Source organism: Cygnus olor, chromosome 2, assembly GCF_009769625.2.
Source record: "Cygnus olor isolate bCygOlo1 chromosome 2, bCygOlo1.pri.v2, whole genome shotgun sequence".
Lineage (NCBI taxonomy): Eukaryota > Metazoa > Chordata > Aves > Anseriformes > Anatidae > Cygnus > Cygnus olor.
This window is the reverse complement of record NC_049170.1, coordinates 24096427-24110944: the sequence shown is the minus strand read 5'-3', so window position 1 is coordinate 24110944 and position 14518 is coordinate 24096427. Positions and strand designations below refer to the sequence as shown.

The window sequence follows — 14518 nt, the reverse complement described above, 5'->3', positions numbered from 1 at the left end:
ACTGAACTAAATGGTAACATTTTATGGTTTGCTTGGAATTATTTTTATCTATTCACAAAAAGTTTAATTTTCATTTTTATCTGCTGCTACTATCTACATTATCATCAGCTGGTAATTTCATCTACGAAGGCAATTAAGGTAACTTCAGCAATCCTTTGTTTTCATATTGCTTACACAAATCCTAATGGCTTTATTTATAGCCTTTTTTCCTTAGATGTATGCATGAATTGTCTGAATCAAGTCTAAAGTCACCTCCTCAAGGTTAACACTGATGCTATTGCAGCAGATGCCCTGAATCATCCATTCAGTCATCAGAACAAGCCTGGACTCTGCCACTGGTTTGACAGATTCTGAGAATAATGTATCTATAGCTCTGTTAGTGGCTTCAGTGCACACCTGAAGGATTTATTCTGCCCACAAGGTGAGCACACAGTTCTCAGACTAACAAAAGTGGTGCTCATAACGCCAGTTGCAGCACCTACAGGCATCAGCTGCAGCACCTATTTGAAGTGACAGGCACACCAGTGGTAGGGACAAACATTTAATCTTTAATAACCCGTATTTTGTGTTTCCTACATTGTATTTTTGAAGATTAAAAGTTCTTTACAGTATGCCAGGCATACGATGACAAATAGAGGTGTGGCAGCACACAGTCAATGGCTACACCACTACAACACAATTTGTATTTTCCCTTTTTTTCTTATAATTCCAAAAGATGCCTAGAACAATGTTTAGATATTTCTCAATTTTCCCTAGTGAAAAGTCTTATGGTAACTTACGTAATTTCAAGACTCCTGAAATATTTCTTTTTCAGTGACATCCAAAGTCAGAATTGGAAACACTCTCACTGTAAATGTATGAGTTTTCTTCTGTGCTGCAGTGACGGACACATTTGGATACTTATCACAACCCTTACCATGTAGCTATAAAGGCTTTGAGCAAAGGGCATGCAATACGGTTCCATTGATTTAAATGTCTACGTTACCACAATCTCATTGGAAATCTAAACATGTTGCTACAAAAGCAGTGATCTAGCACAACAGTCTGAAGCACTCAGTCTCACGTAGTCAGAGAGGCCAGTGTCTGAACAGCTACAAAGCACTGACCCAGTCTGCCTCAGCTGAACACAGTGCTAGTGCTCAGGGCATCTCTAGCTTGCTTACTTGAATTTGTCAGCTCTCATATTCTGGATACAAGAAACACAAGGCATTTCATCCGCATAGGATTCAGTTTATCCAGCCCTCCCAGAAGATGGAAATTTAACCAATGCTGCTCAAAAAATGAGGGTAAGAATCCAAACCAGTAGTAGCAACTTGCTCTGCTGCACTTGTGAAAGCACCGAGCACTGTGGGAAGGGGAAGCCCGAGTACTGCTTGGTCACTCCTCTCCAGGCAAAGCAGAGAAATACCCTGAGCAACCAAATCACGGGCCACCCTGTAACCCTGGGAGAATGAAAGAACAGTGGCTCCAAGGGGAGGAAGGACATCAGGCAGCCAATTTTACCAACTGAGGGCAGATGAGAGCCAACTGATCTGGATTTCCTGTTATTAAGGGTAGTTTAACTAGCTTCATCATTTTAAGAGAACTAAAAAAAAAACCACAAACAGCCAAACAAAACCCAACAACTCAATATAATATTAAATGGAAAAAAAAAATCACCAAATTCTTATCAGTCAAAAAAAAAAAAGATACTTAATCTTACCGAAACATTTTTTAGACATTCTTCACAGGACCTATAGGAAAACTCTGAACAGGCTGAAGAACAAAAAAAAAAACAGGTATCATTTATTTTTATTCAGTAATATCAAACATTTAACAAATTATTTAGGCTTTTTTTTTCCCCCACTACTAGGTATGTGCAACAATTTTGATTAAATAGTGAAAGCTTAATATTTTCACTCCAGAAGAACTGTAGCAAACAGAGATAGAAAGCAGTCAAGTTTGACCTCTGAAATCGTTAGGAAAACAATTTATGGTTTTCAAAGTGAAGGCACAGGTAAGCCAACCCATCAAGAGAGGATTGATTCTTTACGGACAAGATGGGAGACACAACCCAAGAGCTTCCCTCTATCTCTGCAGAAGTTCTCAAACTTACACTTCAATATCTCCAGTGATTTACATTACATTTTCAGTAACTGAACCACCAAATGAAGAAATTCATCATCCCTTAAATCCTTATCAAAAAGCTTTTCACTTTTTTTTATCTCTTTTAACTGCCTTCTTACTGACATACTATATAGCCTATAAGATCATATAACCAAAAGAATGAGACCCAAATTATAAAAAAATAAAATCAGACTTTCATTTACGTACTCCGTTACAAAATGTTACATTACCATGAGTAACCAGGAAAAAAAAAGTGTAATTGTACTTTATGCATTTCTCTGGGTCCTTTAACTTACAAGGCACACAAGCCTTCCACCAGTCATGGTGTACTCTTCAAGAGCAGAGCACAGAAAAAGCCACCTCTCCAACTGAGAACACACTCAGCCCCTCCAACGCACCTTGCAAAAGCAATATGGAGACCAACATATTAAACAAAAGCAACTTTGAAATGTTTGTATTCAAACATATAAAGTTTACAGACTCCCTCTAATATTTCAAGGGACTACTGTAATGTCTTTTTCATGGAAAAAAAAAAGCATAAGCCACAGCACAACTACCAACAATCATTCACACTATATTTTAGCCAACATTTGTCAAACAATCACTCCTTCTATTTTAAGATAACGTCAACATTAAGCATCTAAGATGAAAGAAAAGGAAAACTCATTTTTACATACCCAGCCTGGTTTACCAAGAAGTGCTGTCATTATTTCGATACGCTGTATCAGTTTTACTAAAGCAGCTTCATTAATGCAATGCACCTTGCAGGCTCAGCTACAGCTGCATGAGGATTACATTCTCACAAGGAGATAGGAAAAAGTTATTACCATTCCTACTTTTTCTTTTTTTTTTTTTTAAATGACTAGAATCCTGCCTACATGTACAGGAATTGTAGCGCATTAATTATAACTAATTATGTTCTCAGTAACTGAAGCACCCATTGTAAAATGACACCCTGTGTGACTTCACCTTCTGGGAGGTGTCCTCAGAGACCAGCGTAACAGCACAAAGGCTAGTCTTTCACAAAATACAGGTAAAACATAACAGAAAATAAAGCCCTGTTTAAGAGCTGCCCCTTTCCAATATGCATGGAGGTAGCATATGCAGATTTTTTTGGTTGTGTTTTTTAATTATTTTTTTTTAAAGGAAGACAGGGCTTTAAACCATCCACTGTACACTAAGGACTGCCACATAGCCTTAGGATCGGTGACCCTTTGGGGAGGGAGCTCTTACTATGCCTCTAAAACCGGCACAACCACTCAGTCAGAAACCTTTCCGCACCTAAACCAAGGTAGTTCGAGTTAATTTGCTCTCTGCCCACATTCTCAACTTAAACCCTTCTTACCTCCCACAGCCAAACTTCCATAAAGTCTGAAAAAAGAAGTTTTTAACCTTAATCTTATTTCTCGTTTCATCCCTTAAAGGTCCCTCGCATCCATCTGTATGATACAGATCCTTAACTCCGTATAATATGGATCCTTTTCCATACCAACAACAAACTTTGTGTCATGTGCAACCTCCTAAACTCACACAGAAATAAAAACTTGCGAACAGTTCAATCCTAGGGCACCCATAAGCAGACTGACTGCCAAAGCAACCCAAGTTTTGGCTCAGGCCAAGCTCTTCAGCTTGGCTGATGTTCCTCAAAGCTACCAGAAAGAAACTGATTAGCTCGCAGTTGTTAGCAGGTCCCTTCCTCTCCAATAGCTGAGAAACACTGACTGCTCCCTTTCTCTTCTGCCTCAAGTCAGCTGTCCCAAAACCTGGATATTTCTCATCAAGCATAAGCCCTAACCTCAAAGAAAGGCGCCCCCACAAGCTGGGCTCTTGGCAAGGTCCATCTGAAATACCTCAATTTAATACAAGCTCACCTGGCCTATACCTTTCTGGTCACATCTATTAAAGGCGAACAAACTGAGAAAGCCCCCACGTGCACCCCGAGCAGCAGGGCAGAGCCGAGCGCCCCCCGGCCCCCTCAGGGCGGGCGGCAGCCCGGGGGGCTCCGGGCTGGGCTGGGAGCCCCCGGATGGAGAAAAACCCCGAGCCCCACGGCTCCCCGACGCCTTGCGGCCGTCCTTACCCTGCACCAGTACCGGCGGAGTGGCGGTGGCGAAGGAAGCGGCCACCATCCCGGCGCAGCCCCACGCCAGCGCCAAAGCCGGCAGCCAGAGCGGCCAGCAGCGCACCGCCGCCATGGCGCGGCCCCGCGCCCACCGGGAGCCGCCGGCGATGGCGGGGAAGGGGCGGCGCTGAGGCGGCCGGGGAAGGAAGGGGAGCGGCCGGGGGAAGCGCGTCGCCTTCCGTGAGGCGTGCCGTCTGCCACCGGGGGGTCGTCGTCTTCCTCGTGGCAGCTCCCGGTCGCGTGGCTAGTGGTGGCCGTGCACCTGGCGCCTGTGTGGGCTGCGGATTGAAATGCTCACAGCATTCGTAGATGCGTATTTCTGATACGCCAGGCTTTGGGTTTAATTAATTAATTAATTTGTTTTTTCCGGAAGGACCCGTTGCTCCTGCCTCTTGGTGTCACGTTGCTGTGAGGAGCCAACGAGAACAGGCGTTGCCCCGAGTCAGGGCTGGCTAGAGAAGGGAATAAAGATGTTGAGGGAAATACGAAAATTTGCCGTGGCCTTCTCATTTTAAACTATTAACGAGTTGTTGGTTTTCAGTAGTGACTCCTGGGGCTTGTAGTGCTCATTAAAGTGCCTTGGGGTCCAGAAAACACCCAGACAGGACTGTGAGATAGGAGATGGGGGTGAAGGAGACCGAGCCCAAACTCTCTGAGGCAGCCGGGTACTAAGGGTGCACCTGAGACTTTGGGCGTCTGAACGGCAGTAGGACACTGGTAAGGTGCCTATTGGGTCCTTAATGGCCTGGAATAAGATGCGTGTTCTTCATAGTGTTTGAGTTTCTAACCTTAGACATCTGGTTCACCTTACTGCAGAGATTATTCTCACTAAAATCCCCCACAGGAAGGCTGACAGGGTGATGATATATTGCACCAGGATGGCTTTATGAGAGATCTGTCAGTTTCAGATTGGAAGTTGCCCTTACCTTAAATGAAATTCCAACCGATGCATTAAAAAATTATTTACATTTCATTTAGCGTATGTCATCTTTGGGTTTTTGCCAGCAGCACTAGTGTTTCTGCTTCTCTGTCAGCAGGGAGTGTTCGAAAGCCAAAGTGTGGGCTGAGGCAGCATATGCAAATCAAGATGCTTTTACGTGAGCTTAATATATGACAATACTGATTCATGAGTTCTTCAGCTTTCTTGAGCTGGCTGAAGACAAAGTCTTGCCACGTGTTAAGGTCCTTAAATCTTTATGCTCTGAAACGCTTTTTTTTTCATGTTTCCATACTCTTGAATCGCTTGGAGCATGATGTCGGAATAGTAGAGGCACACCGATGAGTGACAAACATTACCAAAGGTATGAAACTGCTCACATATATAGGAATAATTCAATAGACTACAGCTAAGAAGGCATATGACAGAGATGTGGAAAGTCATGGCTATCTTTTCTAATAGAAGACATAAAGGGCAGTAAACACAACTAGCAAGTAGAAAATGGAAAACAAAAGTACTCAGAAGGAAATACGGTGCTTAAAGTATAGCTAGGCTGTGAAACTGTCTTTGGATGTTAAGGACACTAAAAACGTAGATTAGTCCAAAAACATTGGATTTTTTTTTGACCCCATGAATATGTCTGTTTGCAAATATTAAACACCAAGATATCACCTCTGGTTCAGAAAGTAACCGAACCACACTGCCAGAAGCTGCATGTGATTTCCAAGGAAGATGCATTATGCTTGCCTTATTCTGACGTTATTCCTTAGGCATTTGTTGTTGACTGCCTTTTCAGGCTAGATACTGAGCTAAAGTGCCCTTGAAATGACTTTATATAGCTGTTCTCATTAATTTTCTTTTCTTTTTCTCAAAAACCTCTTTTATAATCCATATGTTTTTGATTAAATGTACTGAATTACATCTGAGGCAGCATGGAAGTTCTCTAGCTATTTTTTTTTTATACATATCTTAGTTTCAGATAGTTTTAAGTATGCAGTAAAGAATGACTTCTCATAAAACAGCTCAAATACCAAGCCAGAGCTTGTAATTTTTCCTTGAATTGCTTCTAGCATGGTAATTGTAAAGGACGTGTCTTTCAGCTGGAGCAAAGAGTTATGGGAGAAGGGGAAATAAAAGAATTTGCTGAGGGCTCTTTGGAAGCATGGCTATATCCATCTTCTCTGATCTACCCTTGCTATTCCTCTGGGGGACAAAAACTTTAATATATTTTATGAACAGCTCTGGTAATTCTCTCACAATAGATATACCTACGGTAATGAACCATTTTTTTTTCTTGATTAGGTACCCACTTCCTTGGCAGATGTAAATTCCCAGGAAATGGAGTGTAGAAGACATGAAAATGTGATCTACCAAGAACCTGGGTTTAGAACAAGCAGTATGTATTAAGACTACAAACAAGCAAACAATCTCAAAATTTAAACAATTTTTTTTTTTCTTTTTCCTGTAACTCCATTTGAAATGATAACAAGAACTTTTCTGCCAGCTCCACAGACTCTGCATGGGATTTTGAACAGGGTTTGTCCATGTGCATTTTCAGCAGCAGCTCTGGCCAGGGCCCCTTTTCCTCACCTCTGTTCCAGTTCCTCCCATGTGAGAGAACAGCTGAAGGAGCCATTCACTCGGTAGCTGAACAAAGGACAGACTTGGCTGTTTTTCAGCTGGTTTGTTTTTTCATTATTACCACTGGTAACAATCTCATAGGTGAAATAGCAGTTATAAAGTCTGTGTGTTTGGTTGATACCCTTAATGACAGTATTGCTTCATCACCATGAGTTTATCCAGCTTGTCTGATTACAATGTGCATAAATAATTCAGCTGATAAATCATGTAAGTGATTAGAATGTCTCTCTTTTTTGTTGTTGTTGCTGTTTTCTCTGCTGTGTTGGGCTTATGGGCATATGCTTTGGTAAAAGGTACCTGTAACACACCACTTAATGGGGTTGTTTTAGTTTGTGCTGACTTGAGCACAAATGTTTCTAGGTTTCAGTTTGACATACACTTAGATCAGTGTTGTTCCCACAAAAAGTACTCTGTGCTGCCTCTCCCTGAATGCTTGATTTTGGATCCAACAAAAACTATATGAACAAACACATTTCTGCTGTCCTGTAGTGAGCTGATACTGTTGAAAACTTGTTTTTCAGCTACATCAGTGATACCCCGTCTGGGTCACTTGAGCAGGTGACCAATTCTTGTGCTGGCACATCAGAGGAGGAATTGAGGGGACATAACTAATACCCTGGGGAGGAAGAAGGACCTCTTTTGTTTTCAGCCGCAGGACCAGCTTAATTGCATGTTGGCGTCATATTAAGGCTTCATTGAAGTCATGCAAGAAGGTACACGTGAGGTCTAGAATTTTGTTCAAGTGGGGTACTAACTGCGATTAAATACCTCCAGGGAGCAGACCTGCTGTATGTGTGCCTTTATATAGTCATCCTTAAGAGGGTATTCAAATTTTAATAAACTAGCTTTTACAACTCTCTTCTTCAAATCTGAAGTATTAAATAACACCATTTTATAGCGGAAAAGCTCCAGCCACAAGTTGAGGCTATTTCTTAAGGTCAAATAAAAGAACATTAGATCTTCCAGATGAAAATCTTTCTTCTGCCTTAACCAAATAACCACCATTCTATAAACAATCTTAACTGAAACAGAACTCATAGAGATCCTAATGATTAGAAATAATATCTTAAACACATTAGCTCCAATCCTGCAAATGCACATTTGAGATGTTTTCAGGGATTAGAACAATGCAGTATAGAGAGGAATTGACGTGTGTGTGTATTTTAGGTTTTGCAATTTTGTTATAAATATGATGGCCCAAATTCATCTTTCAGGCAAACCCTGTGATTAAAACAGACATTAAATCAACTGTTAACAGTCTTAATAAATTCAGACATGATCAGCTGAATGCTACTGGGACAGTTAAAATAAGTCAGCCTTCTCAGTTGATGGGGGGGCCTTCTCTCATGCAAGTAAGATTTGCACCTACAGTGCAAAGAGAGAGCCTAGGGGTATATACAGGATCAGTTCAGTATCTTTGCTAAGGGCAGTGGTAAGAAGCGTCTGATTTTTCTCTCTGTCTGTCATTGTCATACTCACGTGACCACACAATATTTAGGGAGTAAATCATACTTTTTAAAGAGTATCTACATAATTACTCCATTATCTTGTGGCTCTAACAGAGATAGAAATGTTAGTCTCATCAAAAAATCTCATCGTGATTTTTTCCCCCTGATTCCCACAGCTCATATTACATATAAGGTTTTTCTGGCAGAGGAATATTTGTGAATATCACTGCTAAGTTTGGCAGAATGGTTAATGGTACTGAATTGCAATCTAATTGAATTATAGCCCACTGTTGGATTTATGGTAATACCTCTGTGCACAAAATGACAAGCCAAGTGTTTCAAAGATTGTATTTCAGTAAAATCTGGCAATGCATAGACAGCTGTTAACGTTTAGTCCTCTCAGATATTTCAAGCAAGGGAGAGCATTGAACTTTCTGTTATAACTTGTATTGAACAGATCAGTTGTAGCATGGCGGACTAGTTTATTTTAGAAACCATGGACAAAAAGCTAATGGTAAGTCCAACTTTTCTGGATGGAAAGAATGATTTGTTTTTTGACTGAACAGTGTTGCACCAAACAATGGACAGTATTTAAAAAAAACGTTTGGGACCTCGGCACAGGGTATTGTTCAGATCTCCCAAAAAGGTGGTTGCAGTCTCAGTAGCAACAGGAGTCTCCCTTGTAGGAGTCCTTCCTTGCACAAGTGTTTTCAGCTGGATCAGGTGAGACTCTCCTAACTGCTGCTCTGCTCAGTTCTCACAACCCTGGTTGTGCTGGGTGATCCTGTGTGACTACTTCAGTAGTGCATTGTTGGGAGGAATGGGTTAAAAGCAGGAGGTTGGCGAGGAGGATGGCATCAGAACAGAAGGCTGGGGAAGAGGATTGTAAATATGCACAGGTGACCTTGCAGCTAGGAGTGCATAAAGTCTGGGGAGCAGCAGTGTAGAAAAACATATAAATTATGCCTGCTGCTGTTTGTACTCGGGGTTTGGTGAGTGGCACATCTGTGCATAGACAACACGGGTGTTTGGTGGACTCGGAGGCACCCTATGAGAAGTGCTTGAGCTCCTGGCCTTGGTACAGAGGAGATCAAAGAAAGCTACAGCACCCCTGTCATTGAAAACTGGGCCGACCAGCGTTCAGTCAGCTGTGAAATAAGATCAGCATCTCATGATTTCCTGTGGGTTGCCTTCTGCGTCGTGGTTTAACAAGGCCCTGGGAACGTGGCTATAGAGCCACACGGATCACGGTGCTTTGCTTTCTGCTGCTTAAAATTGCTGTTGCCCTCTACAGAAATCTATTTCCAAGATTCTGTGTTTTCCCCCAGAATAAATAGAATTCTATATTATCATCTAAGTATTTGTGGACTTAATTATATGTTTTGCATTTATCACTGGTTTTGCCTTATTAAATTTCCTTAACCATAGCTGGAGCAAGAGAAACACTGTAGAACTGCAATCAGCTGGGGTAGGGTAAACAGGAGCATCACAAAATAGGGCAGCCCAACAAAAGCAGGGCTTTCCCGTTGCATTTCAGCAGTGAATGACTCCACTCGATTTAAGCTATTGGCTTAGCAAACTGACAGAAAATACCCCTTGGCTGCCATTTCCCAGGCCTTACCTAACTTCTGAAGGATTTATTTTGTTAAAACTGATAAAGATCAGCTAACAATTTAGTGCCAAAGTATGGGAGAAGTACTTACCCCCACAGCTGCTCTTATTTAGTCCATTTTCTACACCGTGAGGGATCCAGATTTTCCCTTGACATTTCACAATCTATAAAGTATGACTTAACAAGCTTTAAGTTGGTTACTGGATCTTAGTCTCAATACAGTACATTTACCGGCTTGTCAGGGCTTCAGCTTTGCTTTCCCCCTGCGGCACACTTGGATTTGGTTCAGAATGCTGTCTATCTATCTACAGATAGACTGTACCTATCTCACATAGCTCTGTCCTGATTACTTTCAACATAAAGTAGTGATACAATTTTCTCCTGGAATCAACTGGAGTAACTCAAGAATCGAATGCCAAAACATCTTGCTGTAGCTTCGATCTGTCTTCCCCTATCCATCCCCTTAATTCAGGAGACTTAAGAAGCATTTGTATTTCTACCTAATTATTTGCCAGGAGTTTAATGCAATACTAGTTCCACACCACTGAAGAAATCCTTTCTGTTCTTTCATTTGCAGTACAAAATTCTCATATTTAAAAGCAGGAACATAGCACTCCAGCACACACCACAGTATTACTTAACCTGGAGTCTTGACTGGAGCAATTGCTTGGATCTTGCTCCTTTGGAGGAGTTGAGATACAGAGTTGTGTTGATTACTTTGTTACTACAGTTCACAATACAGACTCACCTGTATCATCCAAAGCAGTGAGCTACTGTTTCAAAAATAATAGCATTACAAGTGTTCCAGTGGACAGGCTCCCTGCTCAAGTCTCCAGGCGTGGATAGGTGATGTGTGGTGGTTGGACACACATTTTCAGAAGACACAATTGCCCCTTGAAGCCACATAGGAAAGTTTAAGAGCTCATAAAATCAAATTAATAGCTTTCATCTATTAGGAACTTGTGTTTATTCTTGTTAGGAAAAAGATGTAGCAGCTGAGCCCATGAATAAACCCAAGAAAGTGTGTTAAGTTGCTGCAGTAGAGGATTATCTGTAACTAAATGAAATGCAAACCACTGTAAAAATAGCTCTGAAAAAAAAAAAATAATTTCCAGGGCCAGTCCAAGCAACACAATCAATCTTGGTTTGCTAATTTACAGTAGTATTCTAGCAAATCCAGATGCGTGCTATGTCATCTATGACAGACCATGCAGAAGCATTAGAGACCCTCCTGCCTTCTCTGGTGCCCTGCAGAAATACGAAGGTGTCACCTAAGACACCGTCTTGCAGAGGTGACTCCGGGAGGGCTGCTGTGGAAACCTGGCCCCACAGCAGTGACTTGCCCAGGCTAGGAAAGCAGGGAAAAGGGACAGGAATTCCTTCAGTAATAAGGCTGCCCAAGAAAGGGAACCGAAAGGGTCTTAGAAGAAAATGAGAGACTTCTAGGGACAGCAACTGTCAAAAGTAACCTTTCTTCTGAGAAAACAGTAATTTAGTTAGCTGCCTTGAGAATCAAGGTCAAAAGCCTGCAGGATCTTTTTTACTTTAGTATAAATACACAAGCAGCTCAGAGGCATTTTTCATCAAATTTATCGTTTTCATGTTATCTAAGAGACCTTTCTGAATTATTTTTCTGTGGTTTAAACCAAAAAAATATATAAAAATACCTCTGTTATGTGTTTGAATCTTGCCATAAGTAGGGAAATCCAACCCAGGCAAATTCTGTTCTACCCAGCGTTCAAAATCTCCGACAGGAGCTTTAAGGAGATCAGTGCTGAGATCCTGAGAGATTTACAGCTCTCAGATGACTCCTCAAGTGAGGCAGAGAGGAATCAGCCGCCACGATTAGTGGTTCTCAGGCTTCTCATAACTCCTTGGCTAATTAAGATGCAGCCACATGGCATTTGAAAGCGTACATGCAAACTAAGTGGAACTGACGTACCGTAATGACTTAGGAATTCCACAGAACTGCTGGAAGCCCACCAGCACCTCAGGATTCACCAAGCAACGCCAGCAGGCTCGCGCTGTGGCTGCCCACGCACTGCCCGGCTCACCCTCCCGATGCCTCTCAAGGGAAATACCTCACCTCTGCAGTCGTGGAGCCAACACCATTCGGTCAGAGTTACGTAGATCTGGAGGCGCCTGCCCCCCCGTTCTGAGGAAGAACAGCAAGGGGAGTCATTTTTTTCCACGGCTGGGCTTTCGTGCTCATGGCCATCTCTGGGAGTTGTACAGCTGACTCGAGCAGAACAGGCAGCCACAGAAGGCAGTGCAGTTTGGCTGATTTATCTGCAGCTGTACTGTAAAAAAAAAAAATACCCTTCCACTGAGCCTGAAGGTAATTCCGTGTCAGCTGCTTCCTGAGGTGGTACTTTTGCCAGAAAATTCAACCTGTGTATAGAACATTTTAGCATAGCAGTAGCAAGAACCTGAGTATCTCATTGTTGCTGACTTGATTAAAGTCAAAATGGTGCAATGTGCATTATATTGCCTTCAGAGAGAACATTAAACCATTCAGATCTAACCTATAAGCTAGTGCAAATATTTAATACCATCACCTATTCCAAAATCAGTTTTCACCAATATCAGCATCTGTTGAAATTTAAGACTTGAAAATTTAAAAGAAAAGACTTGAAATTTAAGACTTAATTTAAAATTAATTATAAAATTAACTCTATCCTAGCTGAAACCAGGACAAAGACATAATGTAAGCAGTGTAAACTTCAAATTCATAAAAAAAACAAAACTTTTTTTTTCCTTGCTGCACCTTAAGAGAATGGGGAGGATTTAAAAAAAAAAATAGGAACAAACTTTGAAACAAGACTTTTGAAACATGACTTTTTCCTTGCTAATAAGGGTTCGATGCTTTTCTCAAAATGTAGTGTTTTTAAACAACCTCTATAATTACTAAACACAATTAACTTTAAAAGAAAATTTCAGAATTAGCATGGCCTGTCTTATGTAAAATACTCATTAAACAATTAAACAAAGGTCTCAAAAGTAAAGTTTTATGAAGAATCAACCTAAGGCTGCCATCTTGCCCTTCTATTCACATACTCTTCTGCTGCCTCTGTTGCCAGTAGAGCTCTTGTGACCAGGTGGGAAATCAGATTAGTTGTCTGGAAGGCTGAAAACTAAGTCTTCAGACAGGAAAATAAATTACAAAAGGAGCAAAATGATGGGATTTCATCTTCTGTTTTAAGACTATATTTACATCTGCTTGAAGCCCATCAAGAAACTGCATTGCTGAAGCCTTTTGAAGAGTAGGTCAAAAAGCACCTGCAGTAAGTTAAGATACATCTGGGGCCCATTTTAGGAAATGCTTTATTAATTTTTGATGTAACTACTAATGTTCATGTAAACTCCAACGCGAATTTGTAAATGATCTTGCCTATTTGTTTATCAATACATCGTGGATCTGGGAAGAAACCGAGTGTGGTGTCAATGGTTACAGACCCTCCACTGGTGGAAGTGCTTTAACACCGGGTAGCGAGACTACAGACAGACGGGAGGGAGCCAGGCTTTGGTGCTAAAACACCTCCCTTGGCAGCTGCAGCTACACAGCAGCTCCTGGCACAGCACCTTGCAAGGAAGTAGCGTGCAGCGCTTGGGTCAGGAGCTGTGGCTGCTGAGGTCACGTACTGCTTGGGTACTACGCATACCTTGTGCTTTCAAAGTGTGCTTGTGTTCGGGGAGTCTGATACTGAGCAAAGCTTATTCACTCTGGTAGTCTAGGCACCTGAAAAATAACCTGTTATAAAGGCTTCGATTTTTTTCAAGGAATGCTGAGCTTCAATTCCATATTTTTCGCTGTGTTAGAGCCCAAACTAGGAGAACAACCCTGCCCTTGAGGTCCAACTTTCTAATCTCACTTCTCAAAACAGCTTTAACCACTAATACAGTCCAGCTCACTGCAATTTCTACTGCCCTGTGCTCAATCTTTACGTCTCCTTCAAGCTGATACGCCCAAAAGACAAAGTCCCCATCCCTAACAGCCTAATACCTGGATGAGCAAATTGAGCCAAACACAGATAAAAAGCAGTTTTGAAATCAGAAACCACATGCTCACCTTTGGATAAGGCTTCCGTGCATCCAGCTTGAGTGCTGATGCAGCAGTGGAACAAAAACCATGCCAAAAAAAAGCACATGCTGCTTCTAAGGCGTGTTACCTGCCTGCTCTATAGATAGAACAAGGGGTAAGTAACATTACATAGCTGCTGAACCACATGTACCAACTCAGCTCCTGTGAAATAAAACACGGGAAAATCTGCCCCGAGAGATTTGTTTTCAATGAACACAGGCTAGCTTTTTAGGAAATTTAATCCCCAAAATGGGGCACTCCCATCTTCTGGCAGAAATTGAGTTCTCCACATCACAGCACTTCTGCCAACACCCAGCCAGCCTCTAGGTTCATACCAGCTCTCAGAAGACAGGAGGACTGTCTGAACATGACAGCACAGGAGGAAAAAAAAGAAACAGAGAAGCAGAAAATACCAAATCATTTTTCCACCCCCTCAAGTAAGGTGCAGCACTGGCAACAACTGCTTTATGCTGTGCATATTCACGCACAAAGCAAATCTTACCAGCCTAGGGGAAAATTAATTCAACGCAGAAGACGTTTGACCTGGGTTAGCAAGTTCCACTGGGCAAGC

General features: G+C 41.7%; 1 protein-coding gene and 1 long non-coding RNA gene across 4 annotated transcripts in view; one reads left to right on the top strand and one right to left on the bottom strand.

The window, feature by feature from the left end:
* The window catches only part of LOC121064579 (pituitary tumor-transforming gene 1 protein-interacting protein-like), a 28427-nt gene extending 23830 nt beyond the window's left edge, over positions 1-4597 (bottom strand). The window contains exons 1-2 of one of the 2 annotated variants that reach the window (XM_040546273.1): positions 4187-4597; positions 1703-1755 (exon numbers count right to left, since the gene is read on the bottom strand). In XM_040546273.1, the coding sequence (XP_040402207.1) occupies positions 1703-1755; positions 4187-4301 (168 nt within the window). In that variant the 5' untranslated portion in view covers positions 4302-4597. The remainder of the gene's footprint in view (positions 1-1702; positions 1756-4186) is intronic. The other variant, XM_040546274.1, reaches the window with a different exon arrangement.
* A 141-nt stretch (positions 4598-4738) lies between these two features.
* Positions 4739-7024, top strand: LOC121064580. Of its 2 annotated transcripts, XR_005816557.1 has the most exons (3): positions 4739-5529; positions 6468-6561; positions 6670-7024. It is a non-coding gene; the product is annotated as an uncharacterized LOC121064580 (long non-coding RNA). The 2 variants fall into 2 exon arrangements; XR_005816556.1 differs by having other exon boundaries at positions 6468-7024.
* The last annotated feature ends 7494 nt before the right edge of the window (positions 7025-14518 follow it).